This window comes from Odontesthes bonariensis, chromosome 1 (assembly GCF_027942865.1).
Source record: "Odontesthes bonariensis isolate fOdoBon6 chromosome 1, fOdoBon6.hap1, whole genome shotgun sequence".
Taxonomy (NCBI): domain Eukaryota; kingdom Metazoa; phylum Chordata; class Actinopteri; order Atheriniformes; family Atherinopsidae; genus Odontesthes; species Odontesthes bonariensis.
This window is the reverse complement of record NC_134506.1, coordinates 29,425,689-29,439,959: the sequence shown is the minus strand read 5'-3', so window position 1 is coordinate 29,439,959 and position 14,271 is coordinate 29,425,689. Positions and strand designations below refer to the sequence as shown.

The following is a 14,271-nucleotide window of genomic DNA, read 5'->3' as shown; positions in this document are numbered from 1 at the left end:
CTGTCGAAGTGTGCTCATTTTTGTACTTTAACGTACTCCACCACCATCAAAACCAATATCCCGTGGAAAGTCTGAATGAAATGAAATCAAATGAAAAAAGGTTGTAAACAAAAAAAATCCTTTTACCGTCGCTCACAGCCGCCGCTGCTTTTTCCCATCCTCCTCTCTGTTGTCTTTGTCCTATTCCTTCATGTCTTTATGTACACATGGGCTGTTAAGATAAACAGCAGAATCTCTGAATGCTTTCTTTGTCGTGCAGAACTCAATTGTTCTGCTGATCAAAACAAATGTGTCGATTCTCATTCAAACTGTTATACTCACACAACCTTCACAACAACCTTTCACCATTTGATTCATTCAGTTGTCAGAAGCCGTCAGACATGCTTCACGAGTGTTTTCCATTCATATGACATCCACATGTAGTATGTACAGAGTTCCTGACATTTCTTAGGCTGATTAAAAGAGCTGCTTTCAGCATGAGGCCATGAATGCTGCTTGTGAGAACATCACAGGTTGCGAGAGGTTTTTTTTCAGTTTCATAAAAAGATTTTTCCTAAGTGATGTCAGCTCAGACTAACAAGAGTGTCAAATGTCCACTGAGAGGATGAGAACTTATAGTGTTGTGTGCTTAGAGGGGGCGTTTTCCTTTATTTTTACTGCATTGTTTTTTCATCTTTGAGTCTTTGTTTTGTTTGATTTTAGTACAGATGTCATTTTGAGGAATACATGTTATGTTACATGAAATATCTGATTTCAGTTCACAGAACTTGTCGCACAGAGAAACAACACTGTTCTACTCCAAGAAAAGTAGAACCAAGAAGACATTTGTGTATAAGTGTGATTCCCATGTGGCAAAAAAACATCTGTATAGTTTTGATCAGTAAAAAACCAACAACTTAACGACACCTTTTCATCGGTTTTAAGCAGGAATGTAAGGTTCTCGGGGAGTTACAAACTGTTGCTGGCAGGATGAAGAGTTTTGGTGTCTCAGATATTTCATAAGATGAATATTTATGGAAAACAAATGTATATTTCACAAATTTTAAAACTGCATTCATGTCTACCTTCCCCATCTATCTACTTCTGTCGACTGCCTCTGTCTACATGTGACAGATTTTTACTGAGATCAGCCTTTAAATGTAACTTTGAAACACCACAATTAGGGCGATTCCTACAAGCATCCAACAATTTTATTTGATTTTTTTCTTAAATGAAAAATCTCAATATTTTTTGTTGTTCTATTTCAGGACATTGTGGGGGAATGGGGACATTTTCTTCCCCCTGAAGCAGAGCATTTCTGTCATGATTCATGGTTTTTCTTTTTCTTACAAGTCTTTTCTCTGTTTTAATCATTGCATAGTTTTTTTTATTTTGTGTTCTGATCATTTTGAGTCTATTTAATTTAGGAGTAATTCTCTGTTTGTATTAGTCTATTGTTGATTTGCCTTTTTACCTACAGTCCCCCTCATGGTTTTCCCTTTGAAACTCTTGCTTTTGTTTTATATTAGTCTGTAGTTTTGTCTTACCACAGTATTTGTGTTCTCAGCTCAGATCACTCACCAGTTCCCCACAGTATTAATCCTTACATTACCGTTGATGTTTTTGTTTGCTATGCAAATTATTTTGTGTTTAATCCATTAATAGATTGTGTACCTAAGTTTAAGTAATTGTTAGTATTTTCTTCACTCTCTGTAGGCTATTTTCCTTTTTACTCGTTATTTATATTTCATCCTTTTTTACTTGTACGCATGTAATGAGAAGTGAAAGGTGTCCTGGAACAAGCTAAGGATGCATGCAGAGGCACTTTATGGACACCAGATGGAGTTACTGACACTCACATAAAATATGCATTCATTTTGCACTCATTTTGCCAATTAAAACTAAATTGTAAAAACCAAGATGGATTTTTGTTTCATTCTCCTGACTGTGGGTACGGCTGTTTTGGATCATTTACATTTCTTTTGATAATTTAGCAAATATTTACACCCAAATGGACTCATAACTAACAAAAAAAAAAACATATTTGGGGGCAATATGAGGATCATCATATTGTCCAAGAAACAAGTTTACGACTTTATGACCGCAAGACAACCATTCTGCCTCCTCTGAGTTATAGCCACCCCCACCTGCTCTTCTTTGTGTCCTCACTCACACATTTAGTAGATCACGCTATGGACGAACGGCAGAACAAAGTGACTTAACTGCATTACAGAGGAGGAGATTCAAGTGCAACTTTGAGGTGTTTAATGGTGTTAAGAAAATGTGAAACACTAATCAGAGGTTATAAAAAATGGGCATTTACAGAACAATATGTGAAAAGTTTCCATAAAACCCTGGAATTAAAGTTTATTAACTTACTTATTAACTCTCACTGACATATATGAACAAACTGAGATGGAGCATAATCTTCTCACTTCTCAAGCATGAGGATTGTTCTGATGTGCTACAAAACATACAGTCGGTGAGCTGCTGTTCTCCACAGCCGGTAGGCTCATCATGACGCTCTTTGTATCCTGCTTTCATCTCTATGCAATTATTGTCATAAGTAATTCATAATTGTAGCAGTAAAAGCACCGTTATACACACCTCCACCTTTGCATGGAGTGTAAATGATCCTCTCTAGAAACCACATTTTAAAATAGTCTTTCTCCATTTTACTTTGTAACATATTTAATTGAACAAATAATCTCCAGTACTCACCTTGTAATTATAGGCAAGGCAAGGCAAGGCAATTTTATTTATAGAGCACAATTCATACACAGGGCAATTCAAAGTGCTTTACAGCTACATAAAATCACAAGAAGGCAATAAAACCATTAAAAAGGAATAAAAAAATAAAAGAAAGAAATGAAAAAAGAAAGAAATTTAAAACCCATTAAAATAATCATTAATTAATTAAAAAGTGAAGAGTGCAGATAAAATACTTTCAGGTGTCATATGCACAGCTAAACAGAACTGTTTTCAGCCTGGATTTAAACATTGTCAGAGTTGAGGCCTGTCTCACATCTTCTGGAAGACTGTTCCAGATTTTAGAGGCATAAAACTGAAACGCAGCCTCACCTTGTTTAGTCCTGACTCTGGGCACCAGCAGGAGACCCCTCCCTGAGGTTCTCAGAGCCCGAGTTGGTTCATATGGCTCTAACATGTCAGAGATGTACTTTGGCGCTTGACCATGAAGAGACTTGTACCCGAGCAGAGCTGTTTTAAAGTCTATTCTCTGAGCGACAGGAAGCCAGTGCAGAGACCTGAGCACTGGACTAATATGGTCGTATTTCCTGGTTCTAGTCAGGACTCGAGCAGCAGCGTTCTGGATGTACTGCAGCTGTCTTATAGCCCGTTTAGAGAGCCCAGTGAGTAGGCCGTTACAGTCGTCTAACCTGCTGGAGACAAACGCATGGATCAGTCTCTCTAAGTCTGGTTTAGACACTAGTCCTTTGATTCTGGCAATGTTTTTTAGATGGTAAAAAGCTGCTGATGTTACAGATTTAATGTGGCTGTGAAAGTTCAGGTCTGAGTCCAATATTACCCCGAGATTTCTAACTTGACAGTTAGGTTTTAGAGAGAGAGTCTCAAGGTGACTGATAACACTTTCTCTTTGTTTCTGTGGGCCACAGACAATGATTTCAGTTTTGTCTGAGTTTAGCTGGAGGAAATTGTTTTGCATCCACACACTGATCTGTTCGATGCAGCGACACAGTGTATCTACAGGCCCGTGTTCTCCTGCCGTCAGTGACACGTAGATCTGAGTGTCATCTGCATAATTGTGGTAGGACACATTATAGCTGCGTATTAGCTGGCCTAATGGAAGCATGTACAGATTGAACAATACGGGTCCCAGGATTGACCCCTGGGGAACCCCACAGGTCATTATAACAGGCAACGATGTCAAAAGTGCAACAACACAGTGTCATGTCATTTTAAATTTACACTCATGAAATGTAATACCTCTTGCTCCGCCGCCTGTGTTTCAAAAAGCACCAGTGAAAAGTTAGAACATACCACTCACTTCATGACAGTAGTTACATATAAAATAATCTATGAAATATCTGCCGCAGATGACAGCGATGTTGGTAAACAGTGCTCTGTAGATCCCTTTGTCTTCTCACTTCTTCTTCTTCTTTTTCTCTCCAAACATGCCAACGTCATCCCGAACTGGAGGAATGAGCTATTACAGCTCACGTGCTGCCCTTTTCCAAGCAGTGGGGATGCTACATGGGGCAATACTTTAAGTTTGATAAGAGTCTCTTTGGTGCAAGCTGTCAATATATCATCCCAACGAGCTCATAGCTGCAGTTTGTTCGCCTGTCATCATCTGTCTGCCAATGCATCTTTATGTCATCCTCTTTTCCGTCAGTCTGTCTCTCTGTCGGTCTGTCCTTCTGTTTACTTTTGCATCAGTAGTAACTGTTGAGGCTTTGAGTGACCGTACTGACGTCTGGTTGTCCATTCATCCAGATCTCTCGGAGGATACGTTCACGCTCTTCTAGCCGCTGGGCCCGGTCAAGCTCTGAAGACACAAACACACAGAAAGTCTGAAACAATCTCTTCCCAAACCATGTATTCCCAAACCCTCAAGACTTTGCTTAAAATCTTAAAATGTGTACTTTATTTATTAATAAAATAGGTGCATGTGTGTGATAGATGGATACTTTATTTATCTCGTGGGAAATTTAAGTGTGTGTGTGTAACCATAACCCGGTAAATAGATTAGTTCCAAACCTTAAATGAAAAATCACTCTAAAATTTAAAAAAGTTTTTCTGCAGTATTCAGATCTTTTCTCTGCCAGTTTTTCTTGGCTATCATGACAGTATCTGAGGACATAATCAAAATGTAGAATGGAAGCATATTATACGGTGATATTGATTTTCAGCTGTGTCCCTTGTCCACGGAGATGTCTCCAGGTTGTCTGAATCTTTTGATGATATTTTGTATTGTAGATGATTGAATATTCAAAGTCTTTCCACTTTTACATTGAGGAACATTGTTCTGAAATTGTTCCACAGTTTTATAGATGTAGCTTTTGCAGATTGCTGAACCCCTGCCCATCTATACTCAGAGAGAAAAAAGATGAGCACGTTGGTGAACCTCTGCCTCTAAGTTGCTCTTTTTAGGCTCAGTCATGTTTCTTACCTGCTGCCATTTAACCTAGTTAAACTTTTTGAGATGTATTGCTGCCATCAAATTCAAGATTAGCCCATATTTCTTTGTGAAAAATGTCTGACTTTCAACTTTCGATAAGTTTTCTGTGTTCCATTGTGAATACATATATATTTGTTCATGAGGTTTGCAAACAATTACACTGTATTACATTGTTTTTATCTACATTTTACTCAGTGTCACAACTTTTTGGAATTAAGGTTGTACTAACACCAGTATATCATCTTGAAAGTGTCACAGTACATCCTGTGTTTATGTGTGAGAGATACCCTCAGTTGATGTGAACATGGTGGCATGCAGCAGAGCTCTCTCGAAGCGCCTGCGTCTCCGTGCCGACATGTCAGAAGTGTCATCCCAGTCCTCTGATTCGCTGTCCCCGGTGGGCCCCGTCCCTCCAGAGGTTACAACAACAGCAGCGGCGTTTTCAGGGTTACTGTTGCCGGCCTGATGGTGGACACAGCTGCGGTGGAGATGGTGATGATGTCTGATCCTGTGGCGATTGTGAAGGTCATTACTGTTCCCAGAGTGGCAGTCTGCTCGACAGTGTATTTGGAAGACGATGGCGCATAGTGTGACCAGAAGACCAACACACACTCCGCCGAGAAACACCAGAGCTGTCCTCTCGGGTTGGTCTGTGAAGGAATTGACAAATAATTCAGACTTTTCCAGAATGATAAGTATATTTAAAAGCTGCTAACAGCTTCAGTGTCTTCAGCTTCCATCTCTGCACGTACTTCTTCCTTTACTCAGCTTTTTGTATGTATTATTGTTTCAGACTCTGGCATTCCTCATCTATCAACAAGTCCACCACACTTCCACCCTCTGATCTCTATATGACCCTAATTACCTGAGTTTCAACCTCTAAGCTGACAATTACCTGTTAAACTTTCACTATTTTCAGAATCCACTTGGTAAATTTGCAGCTTTGTGGTCCAAATATGCAGAATACAGAATCTGTATCTTAAATATAATGTGTGGCCTTCGGTGTTTCTCAGAAAAAAAAAAGTAGTATTTTACAGCCTGATCACACACTTTCACACATGACAAGTCTTCTTATCGTACCCGCAATAAAGGTGTAGACTGCCAGTATGTTGCTAAGTAACGCCATCTCCTGAGAGACCATTTTCACCTCCATGGCTGGGATTCCTGTGGTTGGAGTGCTCATGATTTCAGAGAGTTCAGATTGGTATATTCTTCTGTAGAGGGCAGATCAGATCCTCATCACTCCTCTGGATTGAAGGAATTTGTGGTGGAGGTGGAAGGACAGAAGGACACTGTGAGAAAGGCGAGCAACAAGAGGCAGAAAGGAAAAGTGTGAGGAAGAATCACAAGTTAAAAAGTGTTTCTAAAATATCATCCTTGTGAAATGATGCATTTAAGCAAAATAAGCACCTTTGTTTGTTTGATTTAGATTGGGCCTGCAGCCATGCCTGTCATTTTTTTATTTCTGAAATCTTATCCACAGGCTATTTCTTCAGCTCCCATAGTCAGCGTTATGTATGAGAACAGACTGTGCTCACTGCATTCTACTTTATGTTTGAGGGTGCCATTAAGGAGATACATCACTGGTTTTTCCATTTATTTACAACTTGAACATATGATTTATGGAAACAAACTGTGATTAAAGTGTCATTTGAAAAACTTGGGAGTTAATCATAGAGTACTTTGGAAAGTATGATACCTTACCCATCAATCTTTATTCCTATCGCCCAATTTTCACCATCATTACGAGCTGGTTTCCTCCAGGGTTTTTAAGAAAAACAACAATGCCTCAGAAGAACCGAGGGGTTAGAAAACAAAAATCATAAAGCATTTGCTCTGCAATATTTGTTGTTTAGGCAGCTGATGGAACAACATATCATTTGGGACCATAAAAGTATTTTAGACCATAATTATTTCTATTCTATTGTTTTTCTCTATGTAGTCTAAGCCCTTTTGACAAGCCCTGTCCCATTTTTTTTTATCCTGACCTCTGTGAAGTCATGCTGGCAATGCATTCATCACGCATCCACCAGCACATACTTGACCTCTGTGTAGTGCATGTGCTACAGGGCAGGTGTCGCTCAGTGCTCACACAGCGACAGTGTCATAATGCACGAACGTCCCAAATCTCAGACTGAGGATAAAACCCCTGCGGTGTACTGAAAGGAAACCTACCGCACAGATTAGCTAAAGCAGGAAATGTTTTTACTGGTAATCTGTGCAACCTGAGAGTGAACACACTCTCCACTGCAAAGACAGCGCTGTTTACAAAACTGAAGCTGACATTCCTTTCTCTTTCCCATGATCTGTTGGGTGGTTTATACATTTTTTTGCTTTATGAAGACGTGGATTGTGTGCAGTAAGAACAAATGAGCGGTTGTTTCTGCTAACAGACTTTTTTGGATTATATTTTGTCACGTCGGATCTCACTGTCAAAAAGATAAATAAATAAATAATCCAAACATAAAAAAAGAAGACACAGGGTGAAAGGGAAAGGTCATGTTTAAATACTTAAACAACTCTGTCAACACATTCTGACAGCCAACTTGGAGTGCGCCCTGTCACTGGCTCCGGAACAGTTTCGACTCACATGGTCCCACTTCAGCGTTGCCCACACATGGCGCTCTGCAACTAAAGTACCTCTGAAAATGCTTTTATTGTTTTGGCTTTGAGCACACAGCATTGTAAATGTATCTGTGGGTTAAGATGTCAACTTTGGTAAGGTGAAGTATACATATTAAATGTGGATTGAGTAACCAGTGTTATTTTCTAAGTCCCATCTGTAAAGTCAAGTAACGAATAAATAAATCTGCTAGTTTTGTTCAGTTTTGTCTTGGTATTCTTCTAGCTCTTGGTTTTGTGAAGTTGTTTCATGTTCTTATTGGAATATGCTTGACTTTCTGTTTCATTCTGTAGATCTTGGTCTGTAATTCCTGTTAGTTTTAATTTGGCCTTCAGTCACACCTGGTCCATGCTGCTGATTGCCTCTCACCTGTTGCTTATTTGTCATTAGTCCCTTAGTATATATTTGCCCAGATTGCTTTGCTTGCTGCCAGGTCGTTGTTGTCTTTGTCCCTGCACAAAATGGCACAAATTACACACAGTAACCCAATTAAACAGTTTTATGCAATCATGTATATAGACTATGGACGATGAAGCCTTTACATGCAATTTACGTCTGAGGGGGAGAAGTTTAGCAAGTTTTATCCTGAGTGTTGATGATAAAAACGCTGAGACTTTATGCAATAAATTTTTACAGACAATCAACCACTTTGTCACAATTACATTAATCTTCTAATTCATTAATTTGCCATGTAACATTTATTTTGTTAAAAGCCTCAAAATCTTTATCATCTATCTAATATAAGGCTTTGCGTGATATGTATTCAATTTTAAGTGTGATAATGCATCATCTCCAAAATGATCATGTTAATCAGCAACTATTACGGTTGTTGCAGTGTTTTATGAGTCTATTTATCAGCTCATAAACACAGATCCTGCAAACATTAATAGTCCTCTGTAAGCACTGACAAAGATTTTCTTTAAATCTGTTTTCTAAGTTACTTTTATTTTCTTACCTCCATAATTGTCAAACTAACTGCACAAGTTACATTTTATATCTAAATGGCTCCTACAGCTCTACTCTCTAATTGACACAAAGTTTGCAAAGCTTCATGTAGAGTTTCGCAATATTGAAAATTCCCTCAGAGACTTTCATAATGTTGAATCTCTTAATGAAAAAAAATCATGGCTCGGGGTTGTGAGCGTTAATCCCATTACATACGGAATGGTGCTGCAGGTTAAAAGGACACAGGCACTTCTTTTAATTTCACAAATGTGTTGACAACTTCAAACACTTCACATTACAAGCTAATATGTTTCCACTCAGCTTCTGCCCCATTATGACCCTTTATTGATAATTGCAAACAAGCCAGATGACTGTGTGAAGACAGAGCAATCTATCACAAATCTTTAAAAACACAACAGCTGTCGTTAAACATTGAAGTCTAAATCTGTGTCGAAATAAAGATGCCGAAATGCTATATTGTTTCAATGTGAAGCTGTACAGACCGGGCAGAACTCCAACATATGAAAAATGGATGATGCTCTAAGAGAGGATCAAACTGGCCTAATTTTTGAGGATATTTTCAGCTGTAAAAATGCAGAAGTGCAGCACTGTTTACCTGCAGTGTAGTACAAGGTAAAGCACATTGTAAACCAAACTAACCAAACTGTCAGAAAACAATGTAATAATGTCATCACGACAAGTGCAAAAGGAAGCAGCAAAAAAAAACAAAAAAACACAACGCAACCTCTCATTTTGTGACACTGCCTGTAAATGCCGCAGGAGGCGACTGCCCCTCTCTCTTCTGCTCTACAGCTTTCTCGCCTATGTAACAAAACAGATAGCGACATGAAATATTTAAAGATATTAAAAGGTCAATTTCTAATGAAGCATTTCATAAATCAGACTACATGTCTTTAAAGGGATAGTTCGCCTCTTTTGACATGAAGCTGTATGACATCCCATATTAGCAATATCATTTATAAACATTGACTTACTCCCCGCTGCGTCCTGTGAGCCGAGTTCCAGCCTCGTTTTGGCGTTGACGAAGGTAGTCCGGCTAGTTGGCTGGGGCTTAAAAAATAAAGCGTTTTGCTTCTCAAAACAATATGTGTTCAAAAGAGTAATACATTTGCGTCACAAAATCGTTCATCAGAAAAAGTCAGACCTCACAATCGCTTGACGCTATTTCTCTCTCCCTTCGTATCACTACGGGCTGTGTAAACTGTGCAGACCGAAGTGCAGACCGAGCAGTAAACACCGTAACAGGCGCGGCTATCGCTAGGTGGCTGAACGCATTGATATGAAGGTAGAGAGAAATAGCGCCAAGCGATTGTGAGGTCTGACTTTTTTTGGTGAACGATTTTGTGATGCAAATGTCTTACTCTTTTGAACGCATATTGTTTTGAGAAGCAAGACGCTTTATTTTTTAAGCCCCAGCCAACTAGCCGGACTACCTTCGTCAACGCCAAAACTCAGCTGGAACTCGGCTCACAGGACGCAGCGGGGAGTAAGAAAATGTTCATAAATGATATTGCTAATATGGGATGTCATACAGCTTCATGAGGCGAACTATCCCTTTAAGGATAAAAACTGACTTCGATTTTTGCACTCACTTAACATTGGTGTATATGCAAAGAACAGATGGACATCAGTATCAGATCAGTTGATATATAGTTGATATCAGGCAGCTGAACATCAGAGTTATGTCATGACTGTGAGACATATCTATCTATCTATCTATCTATCTATCTATCTATCTATCTATCTATCTATCTATCTATCTATCGCTTAAATTTGATCACTCAGTGTTATCATGAAAAGATTCCGTCAAAGCCGAAGCTTCCAAGCTATCTTCTTAGACATCTGGTTGCTTCACATTTTCAAATATTTGATGAAATGGAGTTGAGATACTCGTGAATGAGCAGTTTCCAGGATGTTTTCGGTGTACACCTATAAACCGCTTACAGTTAAAGTGAGTAACACTGTTCACTTTGTTACAATGCAATGTTCAGCTGGGAAAACACAATCCTAGCCTTTGCATGGATGTTACTTTGACACGTGCCGCCTACCTAAAAGTTTATGGCACATGATATGGGCATACCTCCCCGATGCCTACACGTCCTGCATTCAAAGAATAATTGCGTTGTAAAAATAATGTATTTTAGCCAAATCCCTAATTTTTCTATAAATCTAACCAAGCGATATTATTTCCTAAATCCAACCAGAAAGTGACATTTCATCGTAATGTGTTGTGTTTACATGTAATCAAGGCAGCCTGCAAAATGGCCTCCATGAACATGAGAGTCACGTTGAACAGAGAATGAATTTGTTTTCATGATTGTTTTCTAACCCTAACCAAGTAACATCATTGCCTAAACCAAACCAGGAAGCGACACAGACGTTTTAGTAACGCGTTGTTGTGTCATTGATAGAACATACTGGTATGTTGGTCTTGGTCTCGCCTCCCACAAAGACCTATGATTGAAGGCGCAGCTTTTAGCGTCTGCATCCAACCACCCCTCCTTCCTCCATATGAGGACTTAAACCAAAGACTTGAGAACGACATCTGCTTTGATGTGGAAACACTCAATGAGTCACAAGTCCCTTCTGTTGCTTATTGGGGCGGTATCTTACAGTAGTATGAGCAAATAACATATATGACCATTTTAGTTGGAGGACTTATTATGCTAAACTGCTGTGTGTGGGCTCGAGAGTGGTGTCTTCTTTATCATTGGGAAGAAAACAAATATTTTCCATACCTATATATATGTATACACAATTTGTCTTTACTGCAATAATTCTGTATTTTTTTTTTGATGAAACTAAAGCAAAAAGTAATGTTAAAATGCAAGAATTTTTGGTGCAAATAGTATCATCTATTGTGTTACAGTCCTGTCTTATTTTTGCCGAACACTAGATGAAACAGTCAGTGTGACATTCTTTTCCATCCTTCCGTCTTTGTCATTGTCACTGATCTTCCTCTCACTTTTTTGCTCTGTGTCTGTGACCGAATTCTCATGCTGCACAATGGCTCTTTGTTTTTTTTTTTCCCATGTGGCTATGGAAACTATATAGTTTCTACGTCTATGGGCTGTGTAGGCTTGGCTCACACTTTACTCCAGCACGCACACATACACACACGCCCGCCCTCACACATATCCTTTACATCGAGCTCATCACACTTAAAGCATATTTCTCCCTCTGTGTGACCTCTAATGCTAATCTGATGTGACAGCGTCCTTTTCCCCTCCTGCTGCACGGCTACGATCATGGCCTAAAGAGAGCCGAGTACGTGCTCGTACAATAAGAAAAAAATCTAATAAGATTAGCTAAATGAATGCAGGAGAAAGTAAGGATAGTTGAGAGGAGAGTGAAATGTAGAGGAGAAGTAACCCAGCAATGAGAGAAACAGCATCAACATCATTAGGATCAGCTGTAGTAGCATCATGTGAAGTTACCGCCACATACAAAAAAAAAAAAAGAATGTTTATACTCACAGTTCATCAATGCCAAGATCCCATCTGGAGTCCTTTTACTCCTCTTTCCTCCCTTCTCCTCTGCTTCCACCTCTTATTTTTGCTCTGGACTTCTTTTTACTACTCTGTAGTCTAATCTCTGTGATCTGAACTCTCCTCCCCTTTCCTCTCCTCTGTGCTCTTTGCTTTTTGCTCAAAGAAAACCAAACAAGCTCTTACTGTACAATTAGATGTGTAAATCTCTTCTGTCTCCCCACGGCTGTCACATTGGCACATAAGCCTCCGCCTCCTCTTCGCTGTTTTATGTAGATACAAATTAAAAACGTCTGTCACTCTCCCTTCTCCATTTCACTTCTTCTGTCCTTTATACAGAAGCAGCAGCTGCAGGAGGAGGTGCGTTGCTTCGACTGTTTTCCAAAGGGCAGTTCTCCCATTTCCGTTTTAGTTTTTCCAGGTTATTCTCCAGTCAGAAAGTACAGGGTCAGCTCCCGAGGGCAGAAATGTGACATGAAAGACCCCGACAGGTCCACTGAATCGTCCTCCTCCCCCTCTGCCAAACGTCTGCATCCCCTTCTTTCTCTCACTCACACTAACAACACATAGTTGCACATGTAGACTCGCTGCTCTCTCTTGCTTGCTCTCAGTCTCTTTACGCAGAGGGAGGAGAGGGAGAGACTGGGAGGGAGACAGAGAGGGGAGTCTGTGATAGGAAAGTATTCAGAATGCCATTTGCAAATACATTTATAATATTTCATGTGTAATAGTGAAAACATACAAGCCAACATGACGATTTGCCACTTTTATTTGCAGAGGACGTGCCCACATAGTGAGGAGTAAAACAGTGTGACACATGTAAAACAGAAACATACCATTAAAATCATGTCAAACTGCTTGACACACAATAAACCAGATAAAAAGAAAAAGCTGCGTGAGTAAAATGAACAGGGAAGAACAAGGTGAAACAGAGATTTCCCTCAATTCTTCACCTTCTTCTCTGTGTGATCAGTCACATACTGTACATCACACAGTGTAGGTGCTGCTGCAGTTGTTTTATAGGACAACAGCCATGGGTATGCACGAGTGTGTGCGCTTGACTGAATTCCCTCGCCAAATGCTTTGGAGCTAAATCAGCAATTTTCTAAAAATAACTTAATATCAAATAAGGTTTATGAAACTTTGATCAGCCAACCTGTCATGTTGGCAGTTTATTTTTGTGCTGATGTTCTGCAACAGGAAAAGCTTGAAAACCCTTCCTGCCTCTGGTGAAGTCCCCCCTCACCCCGAATAACAACGTTATCCAAGCCAACAGCTCTCAACAGGTATGTGAAAGAAAAAACATGCAAACATATCCTCAAAGCTGAGTGGGTCTGAACTTTGCTTTTAGGCAGAGTACGTAGCAACGTTATGGTCGAACTTCCCTCTTCAAGCAGCAGCAGCTCAGACAGGAGATTCTTCTCCTAACCACCAGCAAAACACTTAAACAACAAAATTCAGATAAACGAAAGAAATTCTATGAACCAGTTCAGGCAGTTACAGAGAGCTATGCTGCAGCTGGCTGCTGACAGTATTTCAACCCCCCCCTCACCAGCAACAGTGAAACGTTGTCAGGGGTTAGTATCGTCACTGCCTGCTCCCTGCTGAGTAGGTTGGATATTTTCATGTGGGAAGTGATGGTGTCTAGACGTCTAACGTTAATGTTGTGCATGTCCTACCCTTGTGCATATCTGCCTCAGATGAGTAAGGGTTAGGCTTCAATGCCTGTGGCACAGTGATAGCATTGAAGCGTGAAACAGAATGTGAACACTTTGTGAACACTTAATGCTGCAACTTGGATTAGATGAACATATATATATGTTCTTGTATATATTTGTGTTTCATGTTCCTTTTTCTAAAGTATTACAAATTATTGGATAAATGAAAAATTGGGCTGTTAATCAGAAATCTACTCATCCGTAGCTGGACATGAGAGCCAGTTGTGCCAATCAATTCACAATCGTTGACTACGGTATCAGTGTCGTCGATATCAATATGGATTAGCAACTAAGTAAACCTGTTCTACTCTCTGAGTAGATCCACATTTCAAGGTT

The 14,271-nt window shown here is 39.6% G+C and overlaps 1 protein-coding gene across 2 annotated transcripts; it reads right to left on the bottom strand.

Annotated features, from left to right (window-relative positions):
* Nucleotides 1-2,673: 2,673 nt before the first annotated feature.
* Nucleotides 2,674-12,755, bottom strand: eva1ab (eva-1 homolog A, regulator of programmed cell death b). 2 transcript variants are annotated; one of them, XM_075471617.1, is made up of 5 exons: nucleotides 12,206-12,755; nucleotides 8,133-8,215; nucleotides 6,221-6,432; nucleotides 5,428-5,790; nucleotides 2,674-4,507 (listed from the first exon to the last, which is right to left on the bottom strand). In XM_075471617.1, the coding sequence occupies exons 3-5, from the start codon at nucleotides 6,321-6,323 to the stop codon at nucleotides 4,395-4,397; spliced, it is 579 nt and encodes a 192-aa protein (XP_075327732.1). In that variant the 5' UTR covers nucleotides 6,324-6,432; nucleotides 8,133-8,215; nucleotides 12,206-12,755; the 3' UTR covers nucleotides 2,674-4,394. The 2 variants fall into 2 exon arrangements, with proteins under 2 accessions (XP_075327732.1, XP_075327741.1); XM_075471626.1 differs by lacking the exon at nucleotides 8,133-8,215.
* Between the last annotated feature and the right edge of the window lie 1,516 nt (nucleotides 12,756-14,271).

Coding starts and splice junctions, on each gene's coding strand:
- eva1ab (XM_075471617.1), bottom strand. CDS start 6,323: ATGAGCACTCCAACCACAGGAATCCCAGCCATGGAGGTGAAAATGGTC. Junction 5,791..6,220: donor AGTCTACACCTTTATTGCGG/GTACGATAAGAA, acceptor ATTCCTTCACAG/ACCAACCCGAGAGGACAGCT. Junction 4,508..5,427: donor CATGTTCACATCAACTGAGG/GTATCTCTCACA, acceptor TTGTGTCTTCAG/AGCTTGACCGGGCCCAGCGG.